The 27,405-nt window shown below is 34.3% G+C and overlaps 1 protein-coding gene across 2 annotated transcripts in view; it reads right to left on the bottom strand.

Moving 5' to 3' along the window:
- Positions 1–27,405, bottom strand: part of ADAMTS6 (ADAM metallopeptidase with thrombospondin type 1 motif 6) — a 337,576-nt gene that overhangs the window by 121,979 nt on the left and 188,192 nt on the right. For both annotated transcript variants that reach the window (XM_030927871.1, XM_010368281.2), the window contains 2 exons: positions 23,938–24,084; positions 15,206–15,347 (listed from right to left, as the gene is read on the bottom strand). In XM_030927871.1, coding sequence (XP_030783731.1) covers positions 15,206–15,347; positions 23,938–24,084 — 289 coding nt within the window. The remainder of the gene's footprint in view (positions 1–15,205; positions 15,348–23,937; positions 24,085–27,405) is intronic.

The following is a 27,405-nucleotide window of genomic DNA, read 5'->3' on the forward strand; positions in this document are numbered from 1 at the left end:
GAAAGATACTGATGGCCAATTTAGGAATGTTTCCCAAGATTTTTTACTTTTTTTTTTTTAAAAGGATAATCTCTTGAAAGATAAAAAGAAAATTTCATTTCATACAAAGTAAACAAGAAGTACAGTTCCTGAATGAACTTGAGATCAATTCCACACTTAACAGAAATACACTTCTTTCTCTAAACTGCTAAATCCTAGAACATGGATGATATATTTGCATAGGTATGTCAGTTTCATTTGCACATGCACATTACTTGCTGAATAAGCAGCCTAACATAGGCTCCAGGCTCTAATGAAGTTAAATGCATGCTGAAATTGTTTGCCTCTTGGGGAATTTGCATGGCAACCATCATAGTAGGCAGATTTCCCTAAATAAAATATAGGAGGTGTTGAAGTATAGTGAGAAAGAATGATTTTCTTTTTTTCTCTCTCTTTTTTTTTTTTACTATCCACCAGCTTAGCTCTAGTTCTCTTTCACATACTCATGAATCCTGATAGAAGTTAAGATTTATTAAGATTAGTTTCATAACCTCTGTGAATTAACAAATCAGTGCCTGCGTGTTAGAATCCCCTTGACAATCCTAAATTTTGTTTTGGGAAGACTCTGTAGGGGAAATTCGGGTCTGTGTGCTTGCTCTTGCGTTTAAGGAAGGAGAGAGAAGTTTCCCACAGTCCCCACTAAAGGACATTTCCGTTATATGACACTGGAAATTTGAATTGGAATCTCTAATGTTATGGGGTCAACTTCTAATCAGTTAAGAGGAATGCCTGGCAATACAAAAGTAATAGCATTTTCCCAACTCATTCAAGAATATTTACCAAGAATCTGCTATGCACCAGGTATTATGTTGGTTTTATAAAAAAATAATAATCACTTAGAATTCACAGGCACTTCAGAGGAAAAGGTAGGTTATAGTCAGACATGTAGCCCAAATGGCACGGATTGGTATTGCTCTATGATAAAATTTTTAATATTCTTTGACAAAAGTAGAAGGATGATGTCAATGTGAACAGGTGCTTGTTTAGTTTTGAGGTCTCACTGCAACCTCGAACTCCTGGGCTCAAGAGATCCTCCTGCTTTGGCTTTCCAAAGTGTTGGGATTACAGGTGTTAGCCACCATACCAAGCCTGGACAGTTTTTTTTTTTCCCCCATAAAACTAATTTTTTTTATTTTAATGGACTGTCCTTATTTGTTAAGTTGTAATCTTTTTATTTTATTGGTGTTACAGTAGACTGTAAAATTCCCAAGGGCAGGGTCTGTATGCTTATGGCAGGCTTTGCAAAATGTTCCTTCCTGGCAAAATTAAGAATTGGCATCTCTATCCTTGTCTGCTAGTTTTTAGAGGGAAATTTTCCTTGCCTACAAACGTCTGAAAGTTTCTGAATGACCCGCTGCCCAAGACTTTTTAAAAATTTTTTTATTTCAGTAATGCTTGGGGTACAAGTGGTTTTTTGTTACATGGATGAATTATATTGTGGTGAATTTTGAGATTTTAGTGCATCTCTCACCTGAGCAGTGTACACTGTACCTAATGTGTAGTTTATCTCTAGACCCCTCCCACCCTCCCCCTTGAGTCTCTAAAGTCCATTATATCACTCTGTATGCCTCTGTATATTCATAGCTTAGCTCCCACTTATAAGTGAGAACATACAATGTTTGGTTTTCCACTCCTGTGTTACTTCACTTAGAATAATGGCCTCCAGCTCCATCCAAGTTGCCGCAAAAGACATACTTTGATCTTTTAATGGCTAAGTAGTATTCCACAAGATGTATATACCACAGTTTCTTTATCCACTCATTAGTCAATGGGCACTTAGGTTGGTTCCACATCTTTGCAATTGTGAATTGTGCTGCTATAAATATACGTGTGCAAGAGTCTTTTCCATATAATGACTTATTTTCCTTTGGGTAGATACCCAGTAGTGGGATTGCTAGATCGAATGGCAGACCTACTTTTAACTCTTTAAGGAATCTCCTTTATGTTTTCCATTGAGGTACTAATTTACATTTCCATCAGCAGTGTGTAAGTGTTCCCTTTGCCTCACATCCATGCCAACATCTATTGTTTTTTTGACTTTTTAATAATGGCAATTCTTGCAGGAGTAAGGTGGTATCTCACTGTGGTTTTAATTTGCATTTCCCTGATGTTTAGTGATGTTGAGCATTTTTTCCATTGCCCAACACTTGATAATCAGTTTGTTTAGTTGTATCTGTGTGTTTTGTTTACCAGTGCTTTTAATGCCAATTTCTTCTTATATCTTGCCACTATCTTCTGAATCCAATTTCTTTCTTTTTGACATACATCCATTAGCAGTTAATTTAGTAAGGGACACTTTTTCTTATTTTTCTGAACATCTTAATTGTATTCTCATTTTTAATGATATTTAAATTGAATATAGTAGGCTGACATTTATCTTACCTTAGCATTTGAAGGTGTTAAAATTCATTGCCATTTGACTTCTGTGGGGGCTGATGAAAAGTCACTTGTCAGTCTAACTGCTGTTTCTTCTTTACAGTCTTGTTTTTTTGAAACAGGGTCTCACTCTGTAGCCCAGGCTGAAGGGTAGTAGTGTGAACACTGCTCACTGCAGCCTTGACTTCCCAGGCTTAAGTGATTCTTCCACCTCATTCCCCCAAAGTAGCTGGGACTACAAGCACATGCCACCACGCTCAGCTAATTTTTGTATTTTTTGGTAGACACAGAGCTTTGCCATGTTGCTCAAGCTGGTCTTGAACTCTTGTGCTCAAGGAATCTTCCTGCCTCAGTCTCTCAAAACACTGGGATAACAGACATGAGCCACCGCAACGGACCTTTATAGTCTCTCTTGTTGCTTTCAATATTTTTTCTGTCTGCTTTAGGACCATTTCATCACCGTATCTTTTTTTTTTTTTTTTTTGAGACAAAGTCTCGTTCTGTTGCCCAGGCTGGAGTGCAGTGGTGCCATCTTGTCTCACTGCAACCCCTGCCTCCTGGGTTCAAGTGATTCTCCTGCTTCAGCCTCCTGAGTAGCTGGGATTATAGGCACCTGCCACCACGCCTGGCTAATTTTTGTATTTTTAGTAGAGACGGGGTTTCACCATGATGACCAAGCTGGTCTTGAGCTCCTGACCTCAAGTGATCCAGCTGCCTTGGCCTCCCAAAGTGCTAGGATTACAGGTGTGAGTTACTTTGCCTGGGCTTCATTACTGTATCTAAGTGTTCTTTTTATTTACCTACTTGAGATTCATGCTCTAATTTCTATGTCTTTCTTTGATTCTAAAAAACTATTAGTTATTATCTCTTTTAATGTGTATCTTTCCTATTTTTTCTTCTAAAGCTCCTATTCAACTTACATTAGACCTTCTCATTTCAATCACCTATTTCTTAACCTGTCTTCGATATTTCCATATCTTTTTGTCTTGGGTCATTAATTTTCCTAACTTGTCAACTTCATGGTGGATTGTTTCCTTGTGTTGTATTTTTGTATTCAAGATAATCTTCAGTGAACATTACTTTTTCTTTGTGTATTCTGTGCCTCTTGAATTGTAGAAGTGCATCTTCATTTATTTCTATCACACATCCCAAGGTTTTCACCGAATCGATTTGTCATGTTGATTTATTTGGTCAGCACCATGTAGACTGTATACGGTTTTACTTTCCTCTTATGTGAGGCACAAGCCTGGGGATTCAGTTTCTTATGGGTGCCATTTTTTGCCTCATTAAAGCATTTGCACAGTTAAATCTCTGCTGGCATTTGTTCCCAGCATCCCAATCAGCTGATCCTTTGCAGCCTTAATCTCTGTGGTTTGTAATGCTTCCTTCTTAGAGACATTGGCTTTGGAGGACATTTGCCTCCAATAGAGACCACTTTCATAAAAATTAAGAATTGGATCCAGACTTTAGCTTTATCAATCATCTTTTAAACTATAACAGAAATGATACAAATGATGTGTATCTTCACAGTTTCTTCATCTGCCCTCATGGCTGCAATAGAAAGCTTAGTTTTCTGGAAATAAAGCCACTAAGTAAACCACCATGTCCAATTAAAAAAAGACCTTTCTGTAGGCCTAAGAGTCTTTAATGCTATAGACTATTTCTTTAAATATGAGAAAGCTTGCCTGATAACTTCAAATCATTAATATACTAGGAAATAATCACACATGAAAAAAACAAGGCTCATGCATTATACTGGCTTCATTCCTCAGTTGTTCCTATGTCCCTTCTTATCACATGTTGTAGCTAAACGAACTAAATTTAGTTGAGTTTATTAGTTTTATTTTATCTAGCATTTTTGTTTTCATACCTGAAGGAATGATTGTGTTTACTGTTTGTCCTGTTGTTGAAACTGGAACTATTTTCCTGCAGTTTAGAAAGTCAATTTTATAAATGACTGGGGAAAAAAATGTGCAGGTCAACCTAGAAAAGAAGTCAGTTCAATCAATGCGTAAAAGCTAGAGGCAGCAGATTTCAGTTCTATATATAGAAGAATCTTCCAAAAGTCAGAGTGAACCATGATGAACTAAAACTGAATCCCTATCACTGTAGATACTTCAGCACATATTTCATGATCACTTAGCAGGGATGTTGTAGGCAGGAATAATAGAAAGGAACTAATGTTTTTTTTCAGGGTATACTATCAACTACTATGCCAGGCATATTCATATTTATGTCTCATTTATTCATCATGGTAATTTCTTTAGAAAATGTGAGAAACTTTAGGTTCAGAAAAATTTAGCAATTTGTTTCAATTCTAACTAGATATAGATTTAAATCAGCTCTGTTCGATAATCAGTGTCCAAGATAATCACCACACACCTAAGTTACTTTTCCATTTCTCTTAAATGTAATAGAACTGAATAATGGCACTGGCCAATTAAGGCTGATTAGTAATGGTTTGCTTTTGTATTCCAATAAAATATAAAACCTCACTAAACTTAATACCCTCCTATTTTTTACTTTGATTTTAACGGCCAATATCTCCAAATTATAACTAGTATGTACTAATTTATAACATATTCACTCAGTATATGAGTTTAGGAATCAACTTACGCATTATTATTACTGGGACTTCTAAATGTAATATCAACACTTCTGTGTGGATTTTAAAAATATACTGTTAACATATTTCACAAAAGTGTTTCATGGTCTTCCAAGAAACAAGACATTTAAAAATACTCCTACTTATTTAAAATTTTAGTATCAATTCACAGATTTTCGGTTTACTTGAGTTTTGAAATGAACAACACTATTTGCAAGTATTAATAATAATTTAAAATATTAACAAATATAAGTGGATAATAAAAGTATATTTAGAAAACAGAGTTTTATAGTAATCATCTAATGTAAAATAACTTACCTGATATGCAGAAAATAACCTTGTAAAGAACTAAACCAGGGCTTTTTTGATAATAGAATGATTATTTCACAAAGACTCTTTATAATTTCTAAAAAATGTTAGAATTACCTTTTCTAATGTTTTCATTATTTTTAAGAAACTATGTATGTTAAAGCAGACTAAAAAATGGGAAGAGAAAGTCTTCTATTTACCGAGGAAAATTAAAATGAGCAGCTTACACAAGGGGAGGAGGTGACATCATAAAAGCACAAAATCATTTTATAATTATTATGTCATTAAGGAAAGCAGTATGTGAAGAGAAAATGGTGTTTTTATTGTGTCAGCAAAAAAGAGTCAAACTCCGTAAAATATTTGACAAGATTTATTCTAGGTCAAATATGAGTCATCAGCGGCCCATGACAGGGCCCCAGGAGATCCTAAGAACATATGCCCAAGGTGGTCAGGCTACAGCTTGGTTTTATATGTTTAAAGGGGTGGGGAGTTCCAGGTCATAGGTGGAGCAAAAGATTTTCTGATTGGCAATTGGTTCAAAGAGTTATTATCTAAAGACCTGGAATCAATAGAAGAGAATGTCTGGGTTAGGATAAGGAATTGTGAAAACCAAGGTTCGTATTATGCAGATGAAGCCTCTAGGTAAGCAGGCTTCCAAGAGAGAATAGTTTGTAAATGTTTCTTATTAGACTTAAAAAGGTTAATTCTCTGCTGGATCAGGGAAAAGACCTGGAAAGGGAAGGAGATTCTCCGCAGAAGGTGGATTCTCCCCACACGAGACAGCTCTACAGGGCCACTTCAACATATGCCAAATAAATAGATTTTAGGGTAAAATTCTTCCATTTTTTTCAGGGCCTGCTATCCGTCATGTGATGCTATACGAGAGTCAGGTTGGAATTTGGTATCTTATTGCTACAAAGAGTCTGTTTCATCAATCTTAAGATCTCTGTTTTAATGATAATGTTGGTCAGTTGTACCTTCCAAAGAGAGGACGGCATAATGAGGTATGTCTGACCCCACCTTCTCATCGTGGCCTCAACTAGACTTTCAGGTTTACTTTGGAATAACCTTGGCCAAGAAGGAAGGCAGGGGTATATCAGTTGGTTGAGGAGCTTAGGATTTTATTGTTGGTTTACAGTTGCTGGCTGGCTTTAAAATTTTTTAAAAAATAAACTTTAAAGAATAAAAAAGAGACATGCGCACACTTTCGGCCCTTGGGAAACTCTAAATTCTACGCATGTTGGGTCCTTGGTTCTAAATATGAAACATCCTCTTTGTTCACATTAGCCTATCAGTAACACCTCTCAACAGCTGCTTGCAATAAAGGATCCTGAAGGGAAAGAGGGAAAGCAAAGCCCTAAAGGTCAGGAAGGAGCATCAGTGCTTAGAAAGGTTACTTATCATTTGATCTCACAAAGGAAAATTGAAAACCAACATATGGTGACCTTATGGCCTAGTTCCAGGTGTTTAGTAGCGATCTGAAGAAAGAGGATAATGTACCCTTATTTTTGCCTTAAATAGTTTAATCCTGTTATGTTACGGGTAATGAGAAATTTAAGTGCAACAGATCTTAGAAAGGCAAAAAAACAAAAATTAAACTAAAAAAAACCCCTTAATCCACAAATCCCGTTTAGATAACTAATCACCAACTTAAAAGTATTCAAAACTGACTAAATGGTTAAAAAAAAAAAAAAAAAGAAAAGAAAAGAAAGAAAAAACCTCTAAGAAGCAAATGCAGGGTAAAAACTAGTAATCTTTAAAGATACAAGTGATCATGGACTTATGATTTTAGCTTAGAATTTAAGAAAAAAATCAAATAAACTTCTTGTCAAGTGTATTGACAAGACACCTCTTATTACCTAAGCCCGTATCAAACGACACTGTAGAATATTTATACCACCTTAAAATCTTCAAAGAAAGTGTGATTCTATAATCTTTCTCAGTTTAACATTCCAATATTTAATAACTTGAAATTCTTCCTAATACCTAATCTACATCCTTCCAGCTGTAAAAATTAAGACAACTGTGGGATATTTTATGCTCTTGGTAGGAAAGCAGAACAATTTGTTACCAGCAATCAAACTGTAATAAGTGTTCCAAAACCAGAAAATGGTTTCGAGGCCAACATTTAGCTTTCTTTTTTACAGGCTACTCAAACTCATTTTCTCATTCCCTTATACGTACTTCTCAGTATTTCCTTGCTATCCTCTCCCAAGTTGTCTGTATCTCTTAAAAAAGTTGCATAGGTGGCCAGTGATACCCCTAAAAGACTCGTACAACTAACATACAATTATATGAAAGAATTATTCTCAATAATAATGCAATAATGACTGAATCTTATTTAATTGGTGGTGATAAAATAATAAACAAGAGGGAGTAAGCATGAGTCTGAGAGACAAAGTATGTTGTTTTTTATTATATATTCTCCAGGGGAAGGATACCCTGATCAGAGAACTCAACTATCTTGTCTCTAGCAGTTACCCTGATGTCAAAGAGCTATATTCAGGTAGGCATAGCTTGATGGCATTATTATTATAGTTATTAATTAATATATTAAGAAAATAATCTATGTACTACCCCATATTTTTATTCAATGCTTACCGAATAATTTTTCAATAATAAATTGGCCTACCAGGTAGGTTTGTTTCGTTGAGAAAGTATGCAGATTTCAATAGAATTGAATGAATATAAACTATGTGACTAGATTTCTTACTATAAATTAATCCGAATTTATATCTATAGTTACTCTTTTGATCTTCATTTCTAATAATAAATCCTAAAAGTCTCTTATCACTTAAAATTTGGAACAAATACGGTACTCAACCACTTGTTGATTATTCTATCATTAATCATCTAATTGAGGTAAGTAGAAGAGAAAACTTTCACGTTTGGTGATCTGTAAGTAAAATATAACAATGGCCACACATACATTTCCACTAGAAAGAGTCAAAATTAATGAGAAGTCTTAAAGTTATGTCATAATCTCTTTTTATAAGTTCTTTTATGTTTCCACTACAACACACTGGGATTCTGCAATCTCAAATCAAAAGTATGAAGCCCACACACCTTTACACACAAACACCTCCATTCATCTCATTTCAGAGTTATGAGCACCCTCTAGTATAAAAAGAATAAATTTATATTTACCTAGAAAAGTAAGGACATTGCTACACTGGAGAATCATTAGTGGCAGAGCTGTTTTAGTACTCTGCGTAGTGTGTGTTTGGAGGGCAAGAGAAAAGGGAAAAGAGGACATCATAGATCACTTTACAAAAGCCTTTAATTTTCTAACTTGGGTTTTCCAGATTACAGAATCAAACTTGTTTCCTAAGACATAATATGCCTTAGAAATTCTGTTATTTTCTGAGCATCTCTTGGTCTCATCCATTAAAAATACTTCAATAGTTTCTTGCTGCTTTTAAGACAAAAACTTAACATGGCCTATAAGGTGCAGTTACACTTGGCTTCTACCTTTTTCTCCTGTTTCTTCTGTGTAGTGTTTATTTGAGAGCACTGGGCACAGTGGCTTTCTCTCAGCTCTTCATATACACAGGCTCAGGGTCTTCACAACGGTCCTCTCCCCACTCTCTTCACCAGATAACTCTTCTCACTCCTTTATTTATCAAATATTTATTGAGTTCCCATATGAGCCAGGCATTGAGCTAGTCGCTATACCAATAGCCATAAATAAGTCAGGTGGAATCCTTCCCCTCATGGCAATTACACTCCCATGATAATTATCAGTTTATTCATACAACAAGTATTAACTGAGCACCTACCATGGGCCAGGCACTGTTCTAGTCACTGGGGATATAGCTGTGAATGAAACAGACAAAATATCTGCCCGCAAGAAAAATACTTTCCAGTGGGGAAAACAGTAATAAGCAAGATAAACAAGTAAAATAGATAGTATGTTAGAAATTTATAAATATTAAGGAGAAATATAAGACAAGGAAAATGATAGAAAGTCTGTGTGTGTGTGTGCATGTGGATGTACAATATTAAGTAATGTTGTTAGAAAAGGCCTCATTTACATGATCACATTTAATAAGTAACCAAATAAGCAACATGATTATGGATTTTAAAAGTGCTGTGAAAGAAATAAACAGTATAATGTGAAACAGAGTAACTGGGGAAAGCCTTTTTAATAGGGAATGATCAGACAGAAGGCCTGTCAGAAGAAAAACTGGCATTTGAGCTGAGACTGAAGAGTGAAATTGAGTCAGTATGTGTGCCTTGGAGTATCTTAACATGCTCCCCAAAGTACACAAGGTTCAGATTCTCCTAAAGCAGTACCAGCATTATCATCTATACAGAAATGTTATCATAGATGACAGAAGTTCATAGAGGAAATGAAAACATTTATTGAATGTCATGTGCCAGGTAAATAAAAGACAGTTTGCATGCTTGTCATACCCTCTTGCTATCTGAAGTTTACAAGAACAACCTGGCTGCTGTTCACTGAAAAAAAGTGCCCGAGACTGAGTAAAATCTATTAATGGTCAATTCTAGGTCATAGGTAATAGTTTATGGTGAACAGATTTTTTTTATTTAAAATATTCTGATAAAAATATGCTGTTCCATCCATCATGACACCATGTACTAGATCATCCCATTTATGGTTCAGGATATATGATCTACTGATTCTTCAGTTCTACATTTAAAATAAGCAGTAACATGTACAACACCCTATTTTGCATTTATGTGCTAACTCTTAAGTCTATGTAAACAATGACAAACTTCATAGACAATAAAAATTTCCCATAAATAAACCAAGCTATGATGTCTATAAAATTTCTTTCATTTTGTGGCCTTAGATCTACCTGTAGATGAACAATCAGCTCTTAATAATCAGTAGTAAATTATGTACTGGATATTGTTAACCTATACTGAACCATTAAGTGTACTGGAAAACAATATTTGAGATATGATTTAAGTGACAGAATAAAGAAATAAAGAGCTAAAGCTGAGGCTGAGCCTTAAATTAATCTATGCCTTTTGGGAAGCAGTCAAAAGATCACCTACGGCCCCTACATTATATAGGTTCATTAGTGACTTCCTTCCTACGTTTAAACTTATTGTTATTACTGCAATATGCTTTTTGTTAATTCAGTTTTTGTATTCTTTTCTAATAAAAGAGGAGATTAATGGAAAATGGAAGAGAAGTGAGACAACAGATTCTCCAGAGTTTTACAGGAAAGAGCTTGTTACTCTAAATTAAAGGCAAAGAAACATTTCTTGGACATACTGATACTGTTGTTTTACTTGCAATGTATTTTCATCCAGGAATTATCCAAGTCCCCTTAGAAAACTACAGCAGAACTAGCAGATATTTTTAGATGATCTAGTAAGAATCTAGCTTTTCAGGCTACTTGTCTGTACTTGTATTTTACCTTGAAGACATCCTATCTTTTTATATAAGGTGAAAGAAAAGAAATTCGCTCAAATCCAGGACTCAGAGTTTCAGACATCTGATAACTTATGACCCTAAAAAATGACTTTAGAGAAGATCTCCTGACCACCTCCCCCCAAAAAAGACTGGGACAAGATAGGGACTTTTTAGAAGATTTTTAGTAACAGACATTACCTGATAAAAATTTAATAACAAGTGTCTTGTGAAACAAAATACATCTGCTACCTTTGCTTCATTAACATAATTACTACTCCTAATAGAAAACAGAACTGACATCAATTAGGACTTTATTTATTTTACTTTGGAGTAGGTATATCACATTCTGTATTTTTAGTTTCCTCATCTATAAAATATTATATACTAATTATGATCTGTTTGTTTGTTTGTTTTTTGAGATGGAGTTTCACTCTTGTTGCCCAGGCTGGAGTGCAGTGGCACGATCTCAGCTCATTGCAACCCTCGCCTCTCGGGTTCAAGCGATTCTCCAGCCTCAGCCTCCTGAGTAGCTGGGATTACAGGCATGTGCCACCACGCCTGGCTAATTTTGTATTTTTAGTAGAGACAGGGTTTCTCCACATTGGTCAGGCTGGTCTCAAACTCCCAACCTCAGGTGATCCACCTGCTTCGGGCTCCCAAAGTGCTGGGATTACAGGCGTGAGCCATCGCGCCTGGTCAATAATTATGATTTTTATCAACTCAGTCTGAAGTAGCTCAGAAAAAAGTCACTACATAAATACCAGAGACTATACACCATTTATAGATTACTGCATTATACAACTATATTACTCTGTATATTGTACTGTACTGTTTTGTTCTTTGTATTCATAGCCATTACAACCTCCTCACAACTTCTATAGGAATTTCAATAACACCTGAAAAATAAGAATAGATGATATGCAAGAATAATATGAAAAATGTTGCCATGAGTAAAATAAAACAGAAAAATTTTCATGTAAATTTCCAAACATAACTAACATGTATATTAACGAACCTACTCACTAAGAATTCAGGCAAGATTTTTCTTTTTCTTTTTTTTTTTTTTTTTTGAGACAGAGTCTGGCTCTGTCGCCCAGGCTGGAGTGCAGTGGCCGGATCTCAGCTCACTGCAATCTCCGTCTCCCAGGTTTACGCCATTCTCCTGCCTCAGCCTCCCGAGTAGCCGGGACTACAGGCGCCTGCCACCTCGCCCGGCTAGATTTTTTTTGTATTTTTTAGTAGAGACTGTGTTTCACCGTGTTAGCCAGGATGGTCTCGATCTCCTGACCTTGTGATCCGCCCGTCTCGGCCTCCCAAAGTGCTGGGATTACAGGCTTGAGCCACCGCGCCCGGCCAAGATTTTTCTTAACTACAGATGTAATCACTGGTAACCCAGCAATTTCTACTTCATGGCCAAGTGGAAGAGATGGAAAGCTTATCACTTCTGCAGTATAGATCCTTCGGTAGTTCTTTTTTTTTTTTTTTTTTTTCTTTTAGACTAAGTCTCCCTCTGTAGCCCAGGCTGGATTGGAGTGCAGTGGCCCGATCTCGGCTCACTGCAAACTCCACTTCTCGGGTTCAAGTGATTCCCCTGCCTCAGCCTCCTGAGTAGCTGGGAGGCGTGCATCACCACACCGGCTAATTTTTGTACTTTTAGTAGAGATGAGGTTTCACCATGTTAGCCAGGATGGTCTCGATCTCCTGACCTTGTGATTCACCCACCTCGGCCTCCCAAAGTGCTGGGATTACAGGGTGAGCCACCACGCCCAGCCCATTCTGTAGTTCTTTAAAATCTTTCCTGACATCATGAGAGATCCGCTAGTTGAAAGAGGAATCATTTCATGATTTTTCAATACCAGATGTATCCCCTCTCAAAAATTCTAAAGTGTTCTCCTAAGTCTACAGTAACTGTATTTAGTGTTCATTTCAGCATGCTACACTCAGACAGCTACCTAAATCAGGGCTGGTTTGTTTTTCCCTTCAGCTATCATCTGAAGTATGATTTGCTTACCCACTGGACTCTGAACTTTGAAAACACTATTGTTTTCCAAAGTAGTATTTAGAATTGGTTAAAACTTTAGGGATTCACCAGATATAAACCAGTGTAGGTTTGTGTAAACCGACATAAGTTCAGAGGTGGGAGTGATTGTAAAGAATCAGTTATGACTCAATACACTTTGTTAGTAACATATAGCACTTAAAAAAATAACACAAGCATTTTCATATGAATCTAGGGAAACCATTATTTTGCTACAAATCAAAGTGAAAACGATTCATGATAAAATACTTAAAACTGTATAGGTTTGTAAGATGCTAATGTCTTTCTCAGTTTTCCAATTTTATTTTGTACCTATTACAGAAGTCTTTATAAACAAAACATATTAAGACACAGTAGCTCACGCCGGTAATCCCAACACTTTGGGAGGCCAAGGCAGGCTGATCACTTGAGGTCCAGGAATTCAAGACCAGCCTGGCCAACATGGTGAAACCCCATCTCTACTAAAAATACAAAACAGCCAGGTGTGGTGGCACATGCCTGTAATCCCAGCTACTCAGAGGCTGAGGTGAGAGACTCTCTTGAACCCAGGAGGTGGAGGTTGTAGTGAGCCAAAATTGTGCCACTGCACTCCAGCCTGGGTGACAGAGCAAAACTCCATCTCAATTTAAAAAGAATGTAAAAGCAGAATATCAGGAACATAAAGTAAAAATATGTAATTTTGTATTGTTTATCTCATTTCAAATCAATTAGTCTGAACTGAATTAGATATATAGATATAGCAAGAAGAATTGAGTCAATTTTTTATTAATTTATTTGAGAGAGAAAAAGACCGTATCCTGTAGCCATAGATTCTACAAAACTGATAATATAAATTATCTCATGTAGAAATTTGCAAGTGGAGTTAAAATCCAGTTTCCAATAGAAAACAAAAATACAGATTATTTCACTTGCTAACAAAGAAACGAGAGACATGGATATGAATAATCTAACAGAAATTTTCTAAGTTCATTTGATCATGAATTTCAATGTATTAATCCATAAGTACATATAGAAAGACTGTGGTTAAAGTTTGACTGATTTTTATTGAAACAAACAACCTAAGAACAAAAGAAACTAGAACCACACAAAATAAGATTAAAGATAAGCCAAAGTTTTACACAAGGTTCTACATATCCATATAATCACACACAATCTTTAAATCTAGTGCAGAGATATGCTGCTAAAGCCTAACAAGAATAACAATAATATACTTGTCACCCAAGAGATATTTAAGAAAACACTTCCCTTTATTCTGTACCCAAAGAGAATACATACAGTACAATGATACAGTACAATACCACCCTAACACTTAATTATTATTATTTCTAAAACAGGATTTAAAAGACTATTTGCATAAAAATAGAAATCAGGCCGGGCACGGTGGCTCACGCCTATAATCCTAGCTCTTTGGGAGGCCAAGGTGGGTGGATCACTTGAGGCCAGGAGTTTGAGACCAGCCTGGCCAACATGGCAAAATCCCATCTCCACTAAAAATACAAAAATTAGCTGGGCATGATGGTGCACACCTGTATTCCCAGCTACTCAGGAGGCTGAGGCAGGAGAATCGCTTGAACCCAGGAGACAGAGGTTGCAGTGAGCCAAGACTGCACCCCTGAATTTCAGCCTGGGCGACAGAGCCAAGATTCTGTCTCAAAAAAAAAAAAAAAAAAAAAAAGGAAAAAGAAAAAGAAATCAAGGCTTTCAACTTATTTTTTAAATCTGAATTTTTTTGGTAAGCAATTTGACATATTAAAAACCCATTTTTTCATTCACTATGCTTATATTGTGTTCTTAATATGAACATGTCCACTAAAATCTTGCTCTGTGAAACTTAAAAAGAATTTGTATTCATTTTGTGATGTAGACACTGTGACTTATTTTTAAGGCAGACATGCAGAGTAAATTATGATGCCTACATTTTTTTCTTCCATAGCAATTTTCCTTGTTTCACTACTTGAGCTAATGTCATCTTGTTCCTGCTTGGTTGTGGTGTTGGAATGTGGGCAGTGGATGAAGCAACATGAAGTGACTTAGTACTATCAAGTATGAATAAAAGTAAAGCCGTCTAGCTAATGTAAAAATTTCCTTTAGCTCAATTATAAGAGTATCAGAAAAGAGGCATGTAGAGGGATTTTAAAGCCATAATATTTCAAAAGACAAAATAAAGTCGGCATCATAAATTTAAGATTTAAAGAAAAAACACATTAAGAATTACTAAAATTCTACCTGCATCCCTCACAAGAAATCTGTAATGTGCTTAACTTAGGATTATTGAAACATTTAGAAAAAATATTATAAATATGATATCAGAAAAACTGCAGTGTCAAAAGCTATATTTAAATTAAAGATATTGCTAGAGGGAAATGACATTCATCATAATTCCATCTTAACATCTGTGTCATGGAAGAACACATATAAATGACGAAACATAAGGATGAAGACTTCTTACCCCATATTTACATTGGCGGGAGGTTGCTCCATACTGGAAACGACATTGCTCATCAGCATCATACACCTGACCTGGGGCCACAGCTGGATAAAGAAAGTCACGCTTGGGAGGCTCATTATCAAGGCAAGTACCACGGCCTGAACTGTTCAACATAAAGGATCAAAGGAAATTAGGTACTCTATGGACTATTTCAGGCACAATTATGAAACCATGTGTTGAGCTTTGTTTTAATAACTTGATGCATGAAAAACAATACATTCTCCCAATAAATAATCACATGACAGAACAGAATATCTTTACTGAAACCTGAATAAGAGCTCCAAATAATTCATTTCAGCACCAAGACACAATAAAATCATTTCAGACAACAATCTGAAAATGTCATGTTGGCCTTGATTTAAACTAATTTCTCAAGGAATCAAAACAGAATTTCATATTGCTCTAAGCTTCTTGCTTGTTTTCATTCAAAATATAACCACATCTGGTAGTAGAATTAAAAACATGAAATGCAGAAAATTTTTAAAAAATAATTATGGTTATAATCCTTAAAGACCTAATTTATATAGTTCCACCTTGGGCAGAACAATAGATGTTGTGTTAAGGCATGTCCATAGGTTCTTGAAATATTTCACTATTAAATGGGTTGAATGACAGATGAGGCCAAGGACCAAAGTTTTCCTCTCAAATATATTAGAAGTGTTTAGTCTCTCAAAAATTTCATATTTCATCTAGGATCATCAGAATTGGAAAAGAGAATGTTCTCTTCTTTGTATAATTTCTACGTTTCAAGCTATGCCTGCACTCAAACATAATATTTTAATTCAGTGGAACAAATAACATAAAGGTCGCCAAAACCCAGACAGAATACCTTAGTTTAAAGAGCTTTAAACTTTGCTAAATATAATTGCTCATTTTTATTTAGTCAGTGTGCATAAAATAGGACAGATGCTTTTTTACTTTCATTTCACATGTGAGTAAGTTAGAATTTTTAAAGAATTCCTATGCCAACATTTAAAAATTTTTTCCAACATTCCTGTCCATTGTGCCAGCACTTGTGTTTTTTTTTTTTTTTTTCCCAAATCTTTTCCATCCACTTTGCCAAAGGAAAATAATTTCACAAGTAGAAGTTCCTCAACTGTTATTTAGGACAGTACAATTTTTCATTTATAGATAACTAAGAAAGAACTATGCATAACAATCACTTTCCTATTCACTTAAAAGTTTCTTATATTCTTAACATGTCAAAGTCAATTTGTTATATAAAAAGGTATGTTCACACACAGCAGCAAATTAATACCTTTTAAAAACTGAACCATACTATTCCTAAGGTGATATAGAGTTAAAGACGAAAGAGACAGATTACTGTCTTCTTTATATACTTCTCCTTTCTTTCATGCCCTCCTAATTTTTTAATCAATAAGAAATATTTAGATGGAATATTAAGTATGGTACTAATACAGATGGATTTTACCATTGGCTACTACAATCATTTCGTTTGTCACTGCTCAAGGTATCTAACTAATAAAGAACAATCTTTTTTCACCCAGCTATCCAGTTTTCATAACAGAACACTTTTTTATTTTCTTTTTATTATACTTTTAGAAATTAACATGTACCTCAGCAAGAAAAATTACCTCTAGATGAATTTTTTTAAATAGAATGCTTTTTTGGTTTTATTAAGTAATATATCTTTAATCTATAAGGATATGCAAACTTTAGGCAAATGTAATGCTACTAGTAAATTTTAAATTATATATTAAGGTTAATGACAAAGAGGTCATATTTGAATAGCATAATGGGAAAAGAACCATTTTGATAATATGGATATTGGTGAGATAACTGAATTAGTAGTTTAATTCCCCAACTTTCTTCTAAAATATCTGTTTCATTTCTATTGACAATAAAATTATAAACATCTTTTTGAAATGAATTAAATATGTAATAAAAATAAAATAACAAGTTAAGCACTACTATAAATCTTTTTTATAGAAAATATTTATTTTAAATTGTGTACTGAAGTAGGTATCCAATAGGCAAAAAATATTTACAATGACATAACCAAAAAAGTGTAGGATATATTCACCTAAGTGACACCAGCTTTTGGTGACACCAACTTATTTTATTTAAATTGTAAAATAATTACTTTTAGTAATACATAAAATTAACCCAGAATCAGAGGAAGAACTGTGTGGACTCCAAAGAAGAGTTTAAGAATAGATATCCTGAGGAAAAAACTCTTTTCTGATGGCAAATTGGAAACTGACTGAACCCAGAAGGAAGCAAGAATAATTGCTTCTAAAATTATTGTTTCAATATATTAATATTAGTGGGCTTCTAATCATGGTTCATGTTCTTTAAAAACTACCAAACCAGAGGACAACTGCAAGTGGCCCTCACACCACCAAGAATGCCATGAACTGCACGCACCTGTGGTCAAAACTCTTCTAAGAAAGTTTATCCCAAACGTGTATTTTTGTTTTAGTTCTTTGGAAGCACCTATTGCTTTGTATTAATGTGGTCTAGACAAGTCTTGTTCTCCTTTTCCAGTATATTTTTACAGAAGAATAAAACACCATATGAAATAAAATATAAAGGAAAACCACATGGATCTTTAAAAATGAACCAGTATTTAGAAACATGGAATAAACAAAGGACTTTTGAAATGGATTTGGTTATATTTGTACAAATTAGCAAGGCTTACAAGTCAAGTGTCTGCCAGTAAAGCAAATGTGGGGATATATCTGCAAGGTGGATTTAAATTGTCTGTACATTTCTATGCATGTTTACTACATGTGTAGTACATTTTCCTTCTAGCAACCATATCTGGTATATACAGTAAAACCTTGATTTAAATATGTGAGGGATGGGATCGTTTTCCTGTTTTAGTTCTTTTATTTTTTTTTAAGATGGGGTCTCACTGTGTCACTCAGGCTGGAATGAAGTGACATGATCACAGCTAACTTCAGCCTTGAACTACTGGGCTCAAGTGATCCTCCCACCTCAGCCTCCCGAGGAGCTAGGACCAGAGGCATGTGCCACCATGCCTGGCTAATTTTTGTATCTTTTGTAGGTACTGAGTCTCACCATCTTGCCCAGGCTGGTCTAGAACTCCTGGCCTCAAGAGATCCTCCTGCCTTAGCCTCCCAAAGTGCTGGGATTATAGGCATGAACCACTGCATCCGGCCTATATTTGAATTCTTAACTAAGGGTTAAGCAAGAAAAATGCTTTTTGCACTATGTTAACCAAAATTTGTCTGCTACTTTCCTGCTATGTTCAAGTAACTAAAGTCTATAGACAACAATTATTAGTTACTAATTAATTCTTAAAATAATAATTCTGGATATTTTCATGCCTCTGAGTCATCAATTACCATTATGAAATATTACAGATACAGGTACAGAGGTGGAAGACACATAGATGCGAGCAATGTATATTTAACCCTGGGAGCGCTTTTCCTTATTTTTTTTTCCCTATGAAAATTCTCAAGTGCTTTATTCCAGTAATATCCCTCATTTACCCCCACCCCCAAAGGTAACTACTATTCTGACTTTTTATAATAATAATTTCCTTGCTTTGCTTAATAATTTTACTGTCTAATTATTATTCATCTGCCTGTTTTGAGACTCTATATAAAAGTAGTCATACTGTGGGCAGTCTTTTGTGACTTTATTCTTTTGCTCAATATCGTGAATATGAGATACTTTTATGTTGATGTGTGTAAATGTAATTGTAGCCAGTTCATTTTTATTGTTCTTTAATATTCCATTTATAAGTATGTCACAATTATTTATAATTCCTCTACTAATAAATATCTGGATTATTTCCAATTTCTAAGAATTGCAAATTATGCTGATATGAACACTTTTTGTATGTTTCCTGGTATAAATGTGTAAATCTATTAGGTTGGTGCAGAAGTAATTGTGGCTTTGCAATTACTTTAATGGCAAAAACCACAATTACTTTTGTGCCAACCTAATATTTCCTTTCATAAAATATTAGATATAAGTTGTCTTATATTTTATAATTATCTCATTTTTTAAAAAATTGAAATTTATGGGAAATTTTTATTTAATCTAGGGTTCTAGCTAATGGAGATATAACTATACAATTCTTACAATGTCCAGTGTTATATGCTACTATCAAAATTATAATAGTACTGTAGTGATACTATATACAAATCTTCTCATCAAATAATAATTTTAAACATAGATGGTTTGTATGTTGGTGTAATATGCAAATTTTTCCAGTCAGAAAACATGAACCTCACTCATTATCAAATGTAGAATAGTCTCCATCTATGATATGTAGTTACAACTTATTATTAAACATATACTTGTCAGAGCAAAATTGTACATATAAAAAGTAGACCTGTGATTATTTTCCTAGCAGCATATAATCACAACTAAAAAGCCAAACCCTGGTTAATATCTACAGCAACACAGATGATTACTGAATTCCTAGCCTCTATTTTTGTTTATGCTTCTAAGACTAAGCAAAAAAAAAATGTATTAGTTTCAGAATATACTTCTCCTGTGATTATGAAATTCATAGTAAATCAAAGTATATTTACATTTCCCAAAATGTTTGCAGCATGATGAGAAAGTCATATTTTATGAATTCTACTTCTAATTTAGAGAGGTCTTATTTGCATAGTCCAAAAATTAGCCTTGAATATAGGAATATGAGTTAGAGTTCAGTCTTCAGCAAAAATTTACAGATCCCTATGTAAAATATGCACTCATGGCTTTGTTTCCAGAACACGTTAGGATATACTCCTAATTGTGATTTTAGATGTATTTTCACTAAAACAGTTATACCATAAAACAGAAACTTTTAGTCCATAATACAGTGGGTCAATCTAAAAAATAAATCTTTCTCTATAACCCTGTACATATCTTAACAGTCTCTTAACAACAACAACAAAAAGTTAACACTTAATGCCACCTCCTATTTTTATTCCACTAAGTTGTGCTGATTCACATAAATTAAGCAAAACAGAATTGGGTTGATATCATCTATAGTAAGTCAACCATCTTACTTATTATATTCTCATAAACTGCTTTGTCAGTCTTCTCAATGAAGCTAACAACGTACTGCCTTCTAAGGCAAATCTTTCTCTCTCACCCTTAATATAACTGAGCTTGAAGCTTTCAAGACACAAATACTGTATTGAGAGTGGTTTACCCTTTTCCCCCTATATATAATTATGACTTATCAAAGTTATTATGATTAGAGCAAGGTTCCCCAAATGTATCAGATAAACAGAAGGAGGAGAAACCTGTTTTGCCAAGCTCTTAGATTCTACATTTATTAAAAAAGGTCCCATCTATAAAGATTGTTTTTTATATAACAGCCTGATGTTGACCTTCGAAAGTCATTGCTAGAGAGGAAATGTGAGTGCTTTGGTCATCTTGCTCATCTTATATCACTTCTCTTGTAGCTCCACAGTCACCTTTCCTCCTAGGTCAACTCTGACCGTAACATTGCTTCTTTTAATACGTTCAGCTTCCATCCTGTCTGTGAAAATGTCTACTCTGTATTTAATTTGGAACTGTAGGAAATTTTGCTATGGATCTTTGACAGTTCAAACAAGTTAACAGGCTTTAATTTTAATAGAGCAAGAGTTGATTCACAGAGCCCCCATAATTTTTGAAAACTATATGAAATTATTCTGTACTATTGCTAAGTGGTGGAAAATGTATGAAAAACTGACTTAAATTGCTTCTGGCTGTCTACCACTGCCTGGTAAATTAGCCCATAGTCATCAATGAGTGTGAGCCATAATACCAGGTTCACCTTTCTCTATATTCTAAATAAATAAATAAATCAGTCCCGCAGGCAGATAGGAAAGACACTACCTGCAAAGCCGTCGCCGGAAAACATCAGAAGCTGGCATAACACGTCCATTTTAACGGAAATGGGTTCTTTATTATTTAATCAGGACGGCTTCTGGGCGATTCATGAACCACTTATTGAATCACCGAGTTTAAGAAATCTGAAAAAAAATATTGGGAGTTGGTAAACACCATCTCCTGATTGATCAGTAGCACCCAGTGTTTTAGAATGACACGAGAGACTTTGTATTCTATTGGCCATGGAATCGTTTTCAGTTGAACATAGTGAATAATGAATCTCTATAAATCATAGAAAGCTCATTGTTAAAATCCACCATCATCTTTGGCCTATACAGCTACTAAGTAGAGAAAGGTATGCGTTTTGTTGGCTGGGCTGCAGTTCCTAAACAATTCATCTTTCAAGATTCTTTTTCTTAAGAGAAGCTAAAATAAAATGTTATGAGCCTTTTTGAGCCAACTATAAAACATAAATGTAACCTCAATCCCTGATCAAAATAGCACTGGATTTTAAAAAATATCACGCATAGCTGTTAAAGCAATTAAGTTCACTGCATTAATAAAAAGGAACAAAGAAATTCAAGAAAGTTACTGTTATGTCTTTGTGCTCCGGTGAACTGACCTTTTTAAAGAGCCTTGTGTTTAAAAACCCTTTATTGCTTGGTCAGATTATAATCAGATTTGTTTAGTTTTATTATTAAACAGGAGGGAAAGCCAAGTTTTCCCCAAGTCTCTACCCATTGTGCTTCACATCTATCTTTCATTAATAGTTTTAACTTTGTGAGCATTCCCATGAGGATGTACATGGAAATATTTTTATAAAATACAGGATAAATAAGCCCATTAGAACCCTGTCAACACTAATCATGCTTACACATACAAAATGCAAAGAGGCAATAAGGCTTAAATAATGCTTTTTGGATCAATTCTTTTAATCAATTCAATGGAACACTTTATTGAAACTAGTAATACTTTTATGTCCCTCACCAAACCAGTGGTGATTTTTAAACTGTATTTTACCAGCAATTTAAGGATTCCCTTTTGGAGTGTCTTAGCCTCAATATGGTTTCAAGTAGACAAGATCTGACAGGAGATCACAACTGGTCCTTGTATTTAATATACAGAGATGGTACTAGCAAATGAGCTGTGCAATACAGCCAATGGGACAGAAACAAGATAAAGGAGAAAAGAAAATGGCACAAAAGCAATAACAACAACAGCAACAACAACAAAAACAACAAGAGCAACCATCAGAAATGCACAGGAATCCTGAGCATGTTACACAGTTTGTCTTTCTGGTGATGGACATTAATACTGCATTATAAAAACATAAGCCAAGTCAAGGGAGAAATTCCAGATCTGACTTGATGTCTAGGGAGAGCAGATCTTCAAAAATGTTTAAAATTTAGGTAAATGATCTCATTAAAAACATCTTAGAAAGTGATATTGCTAGTGCTTTGTATTAAGAACAACCAAAAGATATCTTACAAATGCTCTGTGGTCTACCTTTATAGCACTTCAATCAGTTTTCACCGTAGGCAAGTATAACCTTATATTCTTCTGTTACTAAGATTAAAATTTATTAGGTTATAATATGGTTATCAGAAGAACCACCTTCTGAAATAAATTTCAAATTCCTTCAACTTTATTATTACATTAATTTAAAAGAGTTCATTTTAAACATTTATCCTTTGATTTGCTTTATAATAAAGCATTGTGCTAGGTAATTTAAAGTCTCTTGTTTGTGACCTTTTAAAAATATCTAACCATAGTTTTCAAAATACATGCTCTGGCTATTAGTAGATATGAAGGAAATTTTAATAAATAATGTTACCATATGTAACCTGTTTGAATTTTTAAAATTTTACAATATAATTGTTTTAATATAAACAGAGCCAATTTTTAAGAAGAATTTCCACTGCTGATCTGTACTTTATGTATACCTTACTTTTTCACAGAGTATTTAATTTCTCTTCCCCAAGGAAAAAAAAAATGGCACAAAACAGTTAAAAATCATGGTAAAGCAATACAGCACTGAAATCTTGATATTATTTAAAATAATATTTACCATTTAAAGAATGTCTGTTATGTATTTTATATACATTATAGCATGACACCTAATTACATATATAACACCTGATGACATAAACAGTATGACTTAACTTCATTTAACAACTTAGGACACTGAAGATTAGAAAAGTTAAGGAACACGCACTTAGAAGTGAGACCCAAGTCTATCAGTTTACAAAGTACAATCCTCAAGCCCTATGCAAGTGAGATGTGGAAGAATATCTGATTTCCTTAACATGCTTATACCTGAGCTAATTTGTATTCCTCACATTTCAATAACCAGACTCTTGGAATATACATTAAAGGATCAAAAAGTTCTCAAACTGCAGAAAAATGGATCGCTTAATACATTTTCAAAAACAAATATTTTTCTCAAAGTGTTCATTTCCTTGGTGTTTGGTTATTTTTTGTTGTTGTATGTTACTATTAGATACTTTGGCTCTCCTATAGAACTCAGTTTTTTCACCAACAAAATAAAATATGTAATCACTGAACATAAGTTTGGCCTATGTGCTATTAAATCATGCAAATCTGAATGCTTTCTGAAATTGTCTCCCATTTATTAAACAATTGTAACACTCACACCATCAGTCCCACTTATATCCTTGCTCCACTTCCTCTATTCTATAAATTCTATATGAAGAAAAAAATTGCCACAATGATATATTAAAGTATTTAAGAAATAGTTGAAACATCAGTAGGCCCTATAAAAGTTACTCATTATGCAAAGTTGAAAGCACTACATATTAGGCTTCTACCAGTGGCTTACTTCTGGAGCAATTTATCATCACTCTCCAGAGATTACTTACTCTAGAAAGCTGGTGATGTAGTCTCGACTGCACGCAGACCAGGAAAAAGGATTGGTATTTGCAGTAATGTGAGCTGCCATAAGTTTTGCTGCTTCATGACCTTTCGTCCCACAAGAATTTCCAATTCCATCATGGTTCATACCAAAACTGTTTTAATGAGGAAGAAACATAGAAAACATAAATTAAAAAAAAAAAAAAAAAACCCCAACACATCCCTTATTTCCTTGTTTGGCCATTTCTTAGCCTTATCAACATATGCCTTCCATCAGGATAGGCCAGATCCTCTAAATAAATTTAGGATTAAAATTAAAGAGACTAAGGAATAAAGAATACTTCAGTGATACAATACATGTCTAAATCTCTTTAAATGCAGTCACATACTCTCACCTGTTATCACACGTTTCAATTTCTCTTTGAGCCGAATATATTACATATCAATTCTTACTTTATAAATTAGAAAACAGATTTAGCAAAGGTAAACAACCTGCTAAAGGTCACACAGTTTATCAGTGTTGGAATTGTTAGCAGAACCTACCTTTTAATATGCTAGTGTTCATCCTACCTCACTATGCTGAATCCAAAAGAGAATTATAAGAAGATAGCTATGATCAGTTGAGTTTTAGGTTATAGGCCAAATACAGAAGTCCTTTTTCCTATTAATATTAATAAAAGATAATTTAACACACATATAATTTGTAGTCGTTTGTATGTGTGTTTCAAAACACCTTTTGAAAACCATAGATATATTTAAGGATTATGGTTTTTCTTTATTGTGGCCTCCTTCACTTTAAAAATATTTTCTTTGTCATTTTTTTCCTGTGTTATATAGCCATGCTTAGTGCTAGCAATGTGATCTAAAAACACACTTTTATTATAAAAATGTTTTTCTGAAAAGGATATACCCACTACATGCCCTATATGTGTGTGTGTGTATTTATACAATGTATGTGTAATACAGATTACATATACATTTTAACCTTTCTTCACAAGTAACGAGAAGTTTAGGTTGAATATTACTAAGAAAATAAATTTATGTGTCTATTATGACATATATTCTAATAAGTGCACCATGATATGTGTCCAAGAAAATGTCACTAGAGTATAAAATAGATGAGGATAGTTGCTGGAGAAAAAATCTGGAAAGGTAGTTGGAAAGAGTTAAGTACAAGATAATTAATAAAGGTAAATATGAATATCAGTCCTCTTGGCAGCATAGAAACAGGGAAGATTTGTAAGTAAGAGCAACTGAAGATTTCTGAGTCAGGGAATATGGAATTGATCTGTCTATTAGACAAGTAATTATAGTAACTTCATGGTGGAGATACTGAAGTAGGAAGAGAATGGAGCCAGGGGAGTAGTCAGAAGATCATTACCAACTGAGAACTGATGTTGATCCGAACAAGGGTGCCGGATAAACAGGTAGAATTAGGTTTGAGACGTGCTTAGGAAGCAGAATGAATTGACTTTCATAAGTACAACATAAAAAGAGTTATAATAAAGACATATAATACGTCCGCATAGGCCAGGCCTGGTGGCTCACACCTGTAATCCCAGCACTTTGTGGGGCTGAGGCGGGAGGATCACCTAAGGTCAGGAGCTCGAGACCAGTTTAGCCAACATGGTGAAACCCTCTACTAAAGATACAGAAAAAATTAGCTGGGGGTGGTGGTGCACACCTGTAGTTCCAGCTACTCAGGAGGTTGAGACATGAGAATCACTTGAACTCAGAAGGCAGAGGTTGCAATGAGCCGAGATCATACCACTATACTATAGCCAGGGTGACAGAGCAAGGCTCTGTCTAAAAAAAAAAAAAAAAAACAAACAAACAAAAAAACATATATATATATATATATTTAATATTATATATATTTTTTCCTCCCAGCCCCATATATGTGCATACACACATATTAGGAAGAGCTAGTAATTCAGGTGGAGGAACAAAAATAAGCAAAGAAAGAGAAGTGTATGACATTATCCAGAGCCCTAAATTAAAACATCAAATAACCTTCCAAGAACACCAATATTTAGTATTCTAGGCCGACCTCAACACAGTGGAGTAAGTCTCTGTGAATGGTCTTCAAGGAAAATGAAGGTGAAGTTTCAAGTGTGTTGAATCAGACGTACATTCTGTCAAAATAATCAACTATGGATTTACATAAAGACCTCAGTAGTGTAAATGTGTAATGTTCCTTATTTCTCTGAAAGGTTGACACTACTGTGTTAATAACACTATGATTCTTTTCAATTAATGATAGCTTTAAAAATACTATTTCTTTTAGCGGCAATTTTATACGTATCCCTGTTTCATGTTAACATAGGTATGTAGACAGGCTCAGATGGCTTTAAGAGCATCATTTTCGAGATTCTTGACTCCTTATGCACTCTTTTATAAAAAAAAAATCAAGCTCCTACTTTCAAAATCCTATCTTCTGTCTTACAAAGAAAGGCATATCTTTCACCTATCTAAATTTTATTTTATTTTATTTTAGTTTATTTTTTTTAATTTTTTTTATTATTATACATTAAGTTCTAGGGTACATGTGCATAATGTGCAGGTTTGTTACATATGTATACTTGTGCCATGTTGGTGTGCTGCACCCATCAACTCGTCAGCACCCATCAATTCATCACTATAATTTTATAATAGTGCATTGCCTTGGAGTATAAAAACATGGTGTCAAGAAAAGAGGCAACTGAACATTTGTGTCAATGTTAAGAGAATAACTTTTGATGATTGATTTTAATTAAACCATATCAGGTAGTTTCCAATTCCTCACTTTTATCAGGTTTGCAGGAGCACATAATCAAATAACCAGCTGATCAATGGTTAAAACTATTCTTTGATGATAGATTCCCATGGTTATATTTTGACAAATAATTCAAAAGGAGTTCAAAGAGTTGAGTGATATTTCTATAATAAACTCCTTTTATCCCTGTCTACTTCTTATGTGGGCAAATTTTCTCAGCATTCACATCTATAGAAATTGAATTGATGCTGAAATCCTGCCTCGTTATAGCACTACATACATAAATGCAATAACTGAAAAAATATATCCAATTAACAACATCTTCTAATAAAAACTTTACTTATGTATTTAATTATTTATCAAAATTTGTAATATGTATATGTTCTTCCAAACAATCACTGAAACTAATAATTATTGTAATGTAATGAACATCAAATCCAGAAGAAAAGTTTTATTTTCTTTCTGATCATAGAAACAAATTAATAAATGTTAATATACATGTTTTTGCTGTAGAGATATATAATACAGTGTATAATTTTAAAATACTCAAGCATAAAATATATTTTAAAATATATTAGGATATATTGCCGGGCGCGGTGGCTCAAGCCTGTAATCCCAGCACTTTGGGAGGCCGAGACGGGCGGATCACGAGGTCAGGAGATCGAGACCATCCTGGCTAACCCGGTGAAACCCCGTCTCTACTAAAAAAAAATACAAAAAA

The sequence above is a fragment of the Rhinopithecus roxellana genome, chromosome 3 (assembly GCF_007565055.1).
Source record: "Rhinopithecus roxellana isolate Shanxi Qingling chromosome 3, ASM756505v1, whole genome shotgun sequence".
Classification (NCBI taxonomy): Eukaryota; Metazoa; Chordata; class Mammalia; order Primates; family Cercopithecidae; genus Rhinopithecus; species Rhinopithecus roxellana.